This window comes from Lotus japonicus, chromosome 2 (assembly GCF_012489685.1).
Source record: "Lotus japonicus ecotype B-129 chromosome 2, LjGifu_v1.2".
Taxonomy (NCBI): domain Eukaryota; kingdom Viridiplantae; phylum Streptophyta; class Magnoliopsida; order Fabales; family Fabaceae; genus Lotus; species Lotus japonicus.
In genome coordinates, this window is record NC_080042.1 from 73,966,954 (window position 1) to 73,978,733 (window position 11,780).

Genomic DNA, 11,780 nt, shown 5'->3' on the forward strand with positions numbered 1-11,780 from the left:
TTAACCAGAACGAAACATCAAGCAATACATTTAACCTAACTTTCGATGACCGTGAATGACATACCTTGCACTTTCGATGGTTACAGTCAAAGCTTCGTTCGTCTTCTCCACGTCGCAGAAGATTCAGGATCAGTCAATCTCCTTCACTATCTGCTCTACCTCGCGTTCCTCGATCCTCTTCACTCTGGCTCCCTCGTGTTTGTCGTCGCTCTCCCCCTTTCTATCTTAGGTTGAGTTCTGACTTTTGATTTGGGAATTTAGGGATTTATGGTTAGTGGGTTTAATTAGATTTAGGTTAATTAGCTAAATAAGGTTTTATATTTACATTTAATAGTTTTTTTTTAATTCCATGTGTATTTAAAATAAAGGAAAAAGCCACGTGTAAATATTGAGTCAGCAAAAAATATGTCAGATAGGCTTAAAACACGAGCAGTGACTTATTCTGATTAAAAAAAAAATTTCAGGGATCCGGAATCGGAAAAAAAAAATTTCAGGGACTTATTTTCGTACGGGACACAATTTCAGGGACCCTTAGAGTATTTAAGCCTTTATTTTTTAAGGGTCACAGATTCAAATCTTATAAAGTTTATCCAACCTTCATTAGGGTCACAGATTCAAATCTTATAATGTTTATCCAACCTTCATTTTGCAAATGATATTCTTCTTTTCACTCAAGCTTTCGTGAATGGGGTTACTCTTGATCTTCATAAACTCGCTATTAGAATATGGTTATCTTTGGAAAAAATGTTTGGCAGTTGGTTCAAGGAGAGGAGAAACCTTGAATTCGGTCAGTGAAGGAAAATTATAAGGTATATGACCACTTTCTCTCTTCGATTAATGTGAGCAGTTCCATTGTTCGACAATCTATCATGAAAGCAAAGGATATGCTCAAGGAGAAGGTTTTGTTTTCAACATAAGAAATAGCTCATCTACTTTTCGGTTTGATCATTGGTTGGGCCAATACAACTTTGTCGTGTGGTTGATTTTATAAATATTCATGATGTGTTGCTATGGATTTGTGATGTCGTTGATGGGGAAAACTGGATGTTGGATGGGCTGTATACTATTAATTAATCCCCAAGATATTGCTAATTAATGGTATTCTTGGCTGAACTGTGAGCTTGTTAGTCATGATCAGGTTGGAGGAGTAGAGGATTACTCTTGGAACTGGATTTGGAAACTCAAGGTTAACATTTTTTGTCTGGTTGATATGTCATGATGCTTTACCAACAAATGCTCTTGGATGTAATAGGAGAATGCATGGTGCCTTCCTCAATGTGCAGTAGATAGGTCCTTGATGATGTGCAGCTTGCTTCAATTCAGGCGGACAAGAGAAGCTTCAAGGGGGCTGTCAGTCTTCCTCAAACAGATGCCCAGATCCGCCAGATAGCATGGTGTTCACATACAACAAACTCAATGGCAGTGAATTGCGATGAGAGTCTCAGTTGAGATCTGGTTATGGGGGTTGCCTGATCTGGAACAACGCGCGAGACTGGTTATTCGGAGTGAGGCTTCTATATATCCTTAATATCGAGCTGGTTACTATCTTGCGTGCATGGCCCGCTAGCGGCCAGCTCGATATTAAGGATAGAAGTGTTATTTGCTATTCTGATTCACTTCATACTATCAATTCAGATGAAGTTCAAGAATTACATAAACGGAGGATGATATATATAATTAGATACTCATAGATCATTGAATCTTAGCTAGCTTGTACAGTACCATAAGTTACATGTTTAATTCAGACAACAAAAAGGGGAAACTTGTATAGAGCAGCTACACTAAAACTTCACTTTTCGGCAATCAAAGCATCTTCCCAGGAAGTTGCATTCTTACCAATCTTCTGAAGAACTCTAATCACTTCTTCAGTTGTGACGTTGCCCGTAACAATCACCTTGTTCAGCTGTGTGTCCACGTTATACGTTTCAATATCTACAAAGCCACACAGTCTTATAATCAAGTGTCACCAGGGTGTAGCAAAAGAAATTAATAGCATATAGTAACTATATAATTTTCTTTTGGTGGTAAGGAGAGTGAACCTTCAATTTTCTTGATGGCCTTGAGGATTTTCTTGATACAGTCATCACAGTGCAAACCAACTTTCACTTCCACCACCTGATGAAACACACGAGAAAAATTCAATCCCAAAGCTGAAACAAAAGAAATCAAATATAGCAGGTAGTTTGTGTTTTCCCCTTACATTAGCCATTCTAATTGATGTTAATTGTGTGTAGGAGTTGGTGCCAATTGCTAATTGCAAACTCTATGATGCTTTAAGCCTTCAACAGAGTAAGAGATGAGGAAGAGAAAGAGAAAAATTAAAAAATGGAAGAAAGAAAGAGCAAGGTCTTTCTAATGATTTTTGGAACCGCGTGAAATGAAGCAAATGTTTATATAGAAAAAGCCAAAATAAGGTGAGAAAGATAGCATTTGATTCTTAACGTGAATTATGGAAGCTTTTTTGCTTTCCCGTGTGGAATGTAAAGGGAAAACTATATTCGTATTTTAATTATTGGGAGTTGTGATGTCTGGCCTCCACTTATTGAGTTGAGGTTGGCAAGCATGATCTTGCTTCATGGTTTCACTTTCACCTCAAACTAGTGTAACAAAGAAGATAATGAAGTTATTTAGTAAAGGAAAATTAACTGAGTAAATTTAATCACATCTCGGTCTAAATCTTGAGGAATAAGGTCGACTGGACGAAGGAAACCTTTGTATCAAGTCCATTAGAATGCTGGTTTATATCTTTAATTATGTACATAGTAAATTTAACATTAACTCGGTCTAATTCATGCGATACTCCGTCTCCATCTATTCCTAATTATAAGTTAATTTTTGTAAGTTTTTTTGTTTTTAAATATAAATCACTTTCTTCATATAATTTGAACGTAAGAAATCCAAATAGTTTGCCACAAAAATCCCAGAATTGATGCACAAGAAAGTCAAATGCCATATGGAAAGGAAGCAAAAAATGAATTAACCAAGTTTGTTAAAGTCTATGCCAATCCGTGTTTTTGGGAAACAAAATTAAGGTCATTTTGTGGATAATAATTTTTGCAATGCCATTTTTGTACAAGCACTAAATTTATTATTTCCATTTCACTTTAGCTCTATTGTATATGTAGCTTACTGTACAAATCTATTAGTTTTTAACTTTTTTCAAGGAATTATGCGGGCAAGAGAACGAAGTAGTGCAAAAGAAAGCTTCAGCATGGCACTACACAACCTGTGACAAACAACTAGAAATTGGAAACAAAAGTAGAACTCAAGATATCCAATAAAGCCCAACACACTTTATTTTTTTTTTATAGGCAGCCCAACACAATTGATAGATAACTCAATCCATTAAGCATGTTTCTCCAAAACAAAATCCATTAAGCATGCAATTAAGGGTTTGATCTTTTATCGTGAGAATTAAAAAACTTTGTCGAAAGAGATAAAACTCACTGCAATGGTCTTCACACCTCAAATTGAATTACTCTCCAATTCTGAGCATGAGAATACCCTTAGTACACAGTACATCAGAATTTTATCAAGTGCCAAAAGAACGTTCGGTTTATCAGCAAATCCTACGGATAAACTCAAATGGGAATAGAGTTCTTTTCACTTATAATTTTAATTAACAAATTACATGTAGTCTGGAAAGCTGTAAATTTAAAAAAGTTGTTTTAAACATTTGATACATCTATTTACCACAAACTGTTAGAGAACAAAATTAAGTTTCTATATAAAAAAGTTGAAAGAACACCAAGTTCGCTTGATCTTAAAAGGGACATGTATGCTGAATTATGCTGCACAATGCAGCACATATAACTAAAGAATACCTCCCTCTTCATCACCAAAGGAAGAAACCCGCTATGCCAATTGAATGCAGCCCCACCAGAGATAACAGGAAGACAGTTAAGGATACAACTCTGAAAAAAAATCAACAAAAAATAATTGGAACACATCAAAGACTGCAATCCCTACAATTTGAAACAAAGGAAACAGAGAAGCGTAAGAGATTCTGTAAACATTTGAAATATAAAGTCAAGCTGTATATTATAAAACCAGGAAAGAGTAGCAAGTCATTGAGCCTAAGAAATCACTACAAAAATGAAGCATCATATGTTAGAACTTAGGAGAAAAATTTGGTTCCAAAGAGCTCTTTGTTTTGTCAGAGATAACCACATCAGGGGAACGCTTTGCAAAAGACAATAGCAGAAGCAGAAGTAAAGCCCACAATGACCCTCACCCTAAAAGAGATTAAGCATTTGTTATCAGAAGTAATTATATGTCATCAAGGTACATTCCTCATCCAACATCTTTTATATTCCATGGTGCAAATACATTCCAATTTCCAATATCCTTCCAATAGTGCTGCCGTTAGTTCAGTATGATAAATCTAAGTATGGTAAGTCTATCAGGATTAATTGACTTAGGTCTATTTGGATACGGATTACGGACTAAAAAGAGCTTATTGGAGTTTATCTACTAGAAAAAAGCATTGGATAAGCATCAATATGTGCTCTTTGGTCCGCATCCAAACGAGATGTTAAACACAAGAAACCCAAAACAGCCATTGCCCAGCTTCCTAACCTCTGAATACTTGCACCAAAATACTGATCTAGTTTTTATCAGGAAGCTTTTCATATGAGATTCAACAGCACCCAAATATACTACATGCTAATTATCATGGGATTAAGAATTGTTTAAGATACAAGATGCAAAAATAAATGCAGAACCCAGCTGATCCAACATTTATCATTAAAGATCATACTAAAGTGCAGCTTATCTTCTCAGAGTAAACACAAACATATTCTGATCATCAAACTACTAGTAGGATCATATAGCTTATCATACTGATTGCCACAACATTTAAATACATTGTGTGCTAGTAAGTATCAGAGTCACCAAATAACATGTGTAGCTATGATCTCCAAGGAATTGAGGATTATATATTAAAGCCTTGGTGCAAGAGATACTCTGTTAGTGAGTTTGAAACATAGTAGATTTCCATGACTGGGGGTGAAGTGATTCTCAGAGCAGCTACTAGGAGTAGCTTTATGAGGATAACTTATTCTAGAAGGAGTAAAAATGGACCCAAACATGTTGTCAATCCTACCGCATGTTAAATATTTAAAGACCTGCAAAGTAGAAATCAATTCGCAGCTTTAAGAAAAAAGGAACTACAAAACCAATACTTATCAATGCATAACTTCATGTTTTAAGTGATACTATGTTAAGAACCTTACGAGAACCATACCACAAAAGCTAGCCATTTGAGTTGGAGAGCACAAGACTTTATTTATAAACCCCACATTAGAGTCATATACTTCCAATATGGGACTCAAGTCTCAAACCTTGTAATCGGATCAAACCATCCTACCACGCTCCGCACCCATTCGGGCTTGGTTGTGTGACTAGCCCTTTGACTGGTCCCGGGTGAACATGGAATGTCAGTGTCACCTTCCACACCGCTCATTTTTTTATGCGACTTGCAAGATATGTGGAAGGTTCTAATACCAATTATTAAGAACCTCAGGAGAATCATACCACATAAAACTAGATGTTGTAGTAGGCCTAGGAGAGTCCAAGGCTCTATAAACCCCACCCTAGAATCCCATACTTCCAATGTGGGACTGAAGCCTCATACCTTGCAGTTGGATCCCAACATACGATTATTAAGAACTTCATGAACATTAACAACACAGCAGCGACATTTCAAAGATGAGACACCACTTAATTGGAAAAACTATTATCGGTTAACAAGACTTGACCAATGTTTTGGATGCGATAATAATGATAGATAATCATTAGTGACAATAAGCTATCATATACTATAATAGAGTTGAAATTTTATCTCCATTTTAAAAACGGAGTTTTGAAGTCTAATCACTACTACCTTCATACTTTCAAATAAAGGAGCTCATTTTCCCTCCGGTTCACATGAATCTGAATCACTCGCTCGGTAACCTGAATGTGAAAAAGTTGAAAACCAATCAGAACATATAAAACCGCAATTCATTAATCCAACATGAGGTGAAGCTTACCCGGAGGTTTCTCGCTCACTTTCCAAACTGAATTTCGACTTCTTGATGCTTTACTAATCCAATCATGTCCCTATAAACAAAGTTCATAACAGTATAGTCAACAACCATAATTTCACAAGCAGAAACTAGCACACAAACTATACAGATTCAAATTCAAACATGCCCTAAGATTACAACTAAAAATCTAAACAGGCAATAAAATTCATGCATAATTCAACAAATAAATAAACAATAACAAAAATTCACAAAAGCAGAAAACTAAGAAGAAAAACAAAATTGACCTTTCTCGGATCTCTAGGAACACCATAGCCACTGTAATACATTTGTCCAACGAGAACCTGCATGCCGCTATCTCCAGCCCTGGCCTCCTTGAGCGTGTCTTGGAACCACCGCTTCGTGCAATCGGCGACCACCTTGGCGAGTGGTGTCCGACATTGCTCCGCTTCCACAGCCTCCATCTTCTTCGGCGGTTCGACTGCAAAAGCAGCCGGTTTCGCACCGGTTCGCGGCGTCGCCACCCGGTTCGCCGATCTGGGTTGTGCTGTTCCCTTTGACCTGTAGGGTTTTGCAGATGACACAGTCCGCGATAACTCTTGTAGCCTAGCCACAGATTCAAGAGATTTTCCCATAGAATCTGAGAGGGGAGAAAGGAAAAGAGGTGCTGCTTTTGAAGAAAGGTGAGATTTTTCGTGGATTAAAACAAAGCCAAATGAACCCAATAGAATTGGTTAAGTGTGTGGGTTTTTTTTTTTCACATGGAAAACATAAATTGTGTACCTTATAAGAATTGATTTATGCACCTCTCTCACCCAACCTATATGGAAAATGATACTTTGCACGACCACCACACTTACGACATAGGGACGACACAATAACAGCCGTTTGATCTTGATTTATTTTATTTTATTTTAATTTCAATTTCATTTAAAAATTGTATCACTATCCGTGAGTGAAGTTGTGTCTGTCGTGCATGATGGTGGTCGTGTCGAATAGAATAGTTGAACCAATATATTCTCTAACTTTTATCACTTGAGCTATATGTAAAAGATTTATTAGAATTTAAGAAAAAATAAAATGTCAGAAAACTCTTTAATACTATGTTTGGTTAGGGAAGAAAGTAACAGAAAAGAAAAGTGAAAGGAAAGAGAGGGAAAATAAAGAAAGAGAAAGGAAAGTAAGGTGATAAAATAATTGATTTATTTTAAATTTAAAAGTTATTATTTGTATGAAATACTTAAAAATTTATGAAATTATAAATACCTTTCATTTGTGTAAATTAATTAGATTTTGATAGTTAAAGAGAATAGTTTGGGCCCATAACAAAAAAGGATACAAGACAACCAATGAAATGATTGGAAGAACACCACTACAGCTAAAATTCGTCATAATGTCATGACGTAAAGGTAACTGCGAAAGACACTCTAATACTCATGTTAGTAAAGATTTTGGCAGGATAATAGTAGGGTAAAAAGTATGTATGCCATAAATAGTGCATGCAGCTCTTTTTTGATAATGTCACATCAGTCACCCTTGTGAATGTGTATCACTCCGATTTGGCTGACTCATTCTCGATCTCTTCCTTTTCTCTTCGATCTGACCATTTATGGGTTCGGGAAAGTGTTGGATTTGAAAAATTTGTGTCTCTCAGGAAGGGCTTTGCTACCGATGATTCTTTCACTTTGCCGTAAGATTCATCTTCAGCAACATCATTGGGGGCATGTTGTCGATTTTGGAGGACGATAGAGACGGTGGCTGACGGCGAAAGAATGGCGACTGTGGGGAAAAAATGAATTTGGGGTCTGGAGTGAGTGATGGTGGTGTTGTGGTGGGGACCAAGAAGAGAGTGTGGTTTAGAATGAAGTGATGGTGGTGTTGGGGTGGTGGTACGATGGTGGTGAGAGTGAAACAGAAGATAATGGGTTGAGAAAGGAGGAAGAAGAAGAAGAAAAAAGAAGAGGTTGGGAGTTTTTTTTTTTGTTTTTTTATGGGTCTGGTTCCCTTTCTCTCTGCAATAACCTTGCCACATCCCTTAAGTTTGGCCACTTAAGAATCTAACATTAAGAAATGGACGGAACTTAGACGGAAGACGAGTTTTGCAAATTCGTCAATAAGTGAGGGATGAAAAAATCTAATAAATTTCTAGAGGGACTACTATTGTCAAATCGTGAAGCGTTAGGGACCAAAAATGCTTTTAAGCCTTAGATATTTTATCAACCGGTAAATCGCACGCCTGCATATCAAACCATGTCGGTTGACCATTGCTCTTGTATGGGCAAGTGGACAAAAAGGTCTTCGAGCACTTCATAGTTATTCATTCTACCACGTCTACTTAAAAGTTGCTGCTAGGTAGGGCATTTGGGTAACTAGTTAGTGTAGCTCAGCGACGAATTAACACTTTAAGGATTTTAGTTGGTTTTCATAAGAATCATAGTTAGAATATATAAATTGATCGATATGATTCAATTATTATCGCAAACCCGAGGCTTTCTTAATTTGAACTCTCCCTTAGTATAGTTGGTTTATCTGTTTTTTTTTTTTTTTGCATGATCACAACTAACCAACAATCTTTCGATAAACTAAAAAATGAACTCATTCTACATTACTTTTGTGATAGAGTGCACTTACTATTTACGTGTATATATGAAGCGTAACATTGACCGGCATTAAGTTTTTTTTTTTACGTTGCACATAGTATTAGCTAATTATGAATTTTCTAATGCCGAAATTGCATGAAAATACTTTCTCATAGACTCTACTGCCTTTTTTTTTGTTGGGATGTCAACTGTGAGTAAGAAGTCTCACATGAAGGTATGAAAAACGGTAGAAAGGGGGGGTTTGAATAACGTTTTCAGTATAAAACTTCCACCTTAAAGATTTTGACAAATCTTTCGAGAACTTAAGTGCTAAAGATAAGAGATAGAAAAGCACACAAGGATTTTATCCTGGTTCACTTGATAAATCACTCAAGCTACTCCAGTCCACCCGTTAAGGTGATTTCTTCCTTCTTAAAATGAAGGCAATCCACTAATCAGGTAAGAGTTACAACTGCACTTGAAACCTACAAGTGACTAACAATTACACTGACTTAGCTCACACTAAGATTCACTCTCTTAGTCTTCTCTAGGATCCGATCAGCCTTGATCTCCTAAAGGAACTAAACAAACTGTTTATCAAAGAATTGTTTACAAGGGATTTGCTTCTAAAAAGCTAATAGTAAACTCAATGAATTTCAGATGAAAGAAAAACTTAGAAGAATTTAAGATTGTCTTGCGCGTATGTGAATGCTTCTTTTTGTTTCATTCAGTCTTCAGCCTCTTTATATACTCCAAGGATTAGGGTTGAGCGTTGCATGGGAAATGCTACCGTTGGAGGGCAGTTCTGGAAAATCCAGCTTCTGCTGTGTCTGAGACTGTTAGGTAGGTTGTCAGGATAGTACATATGCTTTTGTACTTGGATAGCGACGCGACCTTTAAACCTAGGAGACTTTTGATCAGGGGAATGCTTCATATTGGAACTAGTGAAGCCGGTTGATCAGAGTCAGAGGGAAAGCCCAGATCCTCTGACCATTGTTTCTTCTGATTCTGAACTCAGAGGGAAGAACATGGTCTTCAGAGTATCTTGCTTCTGGACATCAGAACTTCACTAATCAGCTTCTGGATCTTCAGAGTCTTCTACACCATCAGAACATCTGAGCCTTCAGTGTTTCTTGGTTATCAGACTTTCTGGATCTTCAGAGCTTCTCGTGACTGAGTCCACATCAGAGTTTGTATAACTTCAGAACTTCTGAAGCTTTTCCACTGTTCATACTGAACATGGTGAATGCGAAAGCGTTGCTTGGGTAGCTCTTTATACACAGTGCTTCTGATTTGTGTGAGATTGAGTTGAGGTCAGAGCCTGCAAATAGCACACTCAGAAAAACACGTTAGAGTACCACAATTGTTCATATCAAAAGGTTAACTTGTAATCATCAAAACATAGAGTTGTACTACTAGATCAAAACTTGATCTTACAATCTCCCCCTTTTTGATGATGACAAAACTAAGATTTTTGATGAACAATTCTTAAACATTAAACTGAATTCACTCAGAGTTTAGAGATATAGAATAAGACTTATCCTGATGTGAATAGTTTAACTTGCTCATTCTGAATTCAAGTCACTGCTTGATTCTGAGCTTAGCTCCCCCTGAATCTAATACTTGATGAAAACGTTAGTAAAGTCTAGATTCTGAGCTAAATGATATAAGAGTTCAGAGAGAGAAACTTATGACATAGATGAAAATCGAGTAATCAGAGCGCATAAGTAATCAGAGTCATGGACAAGGTATCAGAGTCTTGGGTAACAGAGTCAACTTATAATCACTTCAGAAGAAGTGAAATGTATTCCTTGTATTTGCCCAGTGACACATCTATGGTCATGAAGGTGGAACTCTTAAATTCTCCAAAAGAAAAAAATAAATCACACTAACACATCTTACACATCAAAAACTGGGTTTACTCCCCCTTTTTGTCATAAGCAAAAAGCTTGGGGTGTGAAAAACTTAGCTTGAAGTACAAGGTACTCCCCCTTAGAGAAGGTCTAAGTTTAAAGGAAAAGAAAATGATGCAAGAATCAGAGTTAGGCGAAATAAATAGAAGAGTTAATGCAAGAGAAGAACGTTTACCACCGGTCAAGAGAGTAAAGAGAAGGGTCAGTTACCAAGAACTTAACCTCGAGAAACCGTAGGAGCATTAACTTTCAGAGAGAAAGTGAAGCCTATATAAAGTGTTGGAGAGAAAGGTAAGCTTCACACCTCGAACAAGTTTCAGTAAGAAAATGGCATCATACATCGTAGCACTAGAAGAGCTGAGGAAGAAGGCCTTTGAGGAGGACTTGTTCCTTAACATCAGGCATCCAGAGGGTACAACGACCATCGCGGAGCTGACACGGACACTGCTGGAAGAGGACCTGCGTCCAGAGGTGAAGAGAGACCTGGGGGAATTTCTTGCCTTCGTGGAGGAGGTGCAAGAACTCAGCCGGCTTGAACTCAAGCTGCTGGAAGAAAAAGAGAGTTTGGAAGAGAAGCTCAAGACCGCAGAAGAGATTCTGGAGAGGAATGAGCTAAAGGACAGGCTCAACAACATCCAGCATGCACTGGAGCGTCTGGAGAAGGATAGGTCAGAGCAGCGCCAGGAGTGCAGAAGAATGAGGAGGGATCCTCCATTCTAGACTTAGGGAGGGAATGGATGATGTAAACATAAAGAATGTATGATGTAAACAGAAAAATATTATGAATAAAAGGAATTTTGCAAACATATGTGACACAAATATATATAGATATGCATAGATAATCACAAACGAACAAAGTAGAATAAGTAAATAAAAAGAAACAGAGTTTAACAAAAATAAAACAATGTTAAAGAAAAAGAAAAACGAAGAGATCCTAAAAACTAAGGTTTATCAGTTCGTCGCAGAAGTTCCATCATCATGTGCTTCATCTCAATCAGCATGGATTCATGAATGTCAAGACGCTGTTCCATGATGTCGAGTCTGGATGAGCTTGACTGAGCAGAACCGGAAGGAACATTCTGAGCAGCTTGAGGATCTGGAATGGAAGCAGAAGCAGCAGGAGTAAACACTACTGGTGCAAGTGCTTGGCATCTAAGAGCCTCAGCCTCAGCCTCAAGTCGTTCTGCCTCTAATCGGGCTTGTTCAGCTTGAGCTGCTACTTGACGTGCAGCTTCTTCTGCTTGAGCTTTCTTTCTCTTGGC

The 11,780-nt window shown here is 37.4% G+C and overlaps 2 protein-coding genes across 5 annotated transcripts; both read right to left on the reverse strand.

Annotated features, from left to right (window-relative positions):
* Positions 1-1,649: 1,649 nt before the first annotated feature.
* On the reverse strand, positions 1,650-2,608 carry LOC130739476 (heavy metal-associated isoprenylated plant protein 33). Its single transcript, XM_057591768.1, has 3 exons — positions 2,201-2,608; positions 2,040-2,115; positions 1,650-1,932 (listed from the first exon to the last, which is right to left on the reverse strand). The coding sequence occupies exons 1-3, from the start codon at positions 2,207-2,209 to the stop codon at positions 1,790-1,792; spliced, it is 228 nt and encodes a 75-aa protein (XP_057447751.1). The 5' UTR covers positions 2,210-2,608; the 3' UTR covers positions 1,650-1,789.
* A 968-nt stretch (positions 2,609-3,576) lies between these two features.
* On the reverse strand, positions 3,577-6,773 carry LOC130739475 (uncharacterized). 4 transcript variants are annotated; one of them, XM_057591765.1, is made up of 4 exons: positions 6,314-6,773; positions 6,033-6,102; positions 5,893-5,955; positions 3,577-3,914 (listed from the first exon to the last, which is right to left on the reverse strand). In XM_057591765.1, exons 1-3 carry the CDS (start codon positions 6,659-6,661, stop codon positions 5,909-5,911), a joined length of 465 nt encoding a protein of 154 aa, XP_057447748.1. In that variant the 5' UTR covers positions 6,662-6,773; the 3' UTR covers positions 3,577-3,914; positions 5,893-5,908. The 4 variants fall into 4 exon arrangements, with proteins under 4 accessions (XP_057447748.1, XP_057447749.1, XP_057447747.1 ...); XM_057591766.1 differs by having other exon boundaries at positions 3,577-3,965; positions 5,885-5,955; positions 6,314-6,772; XM_057591764.1 differs by having other exon boundaries at positions 5,885-5,955; positions 6,314-6,771.
* Between the last annotated feature and the right edge of the window lie 5,007 nt (positions 6,774-11,780).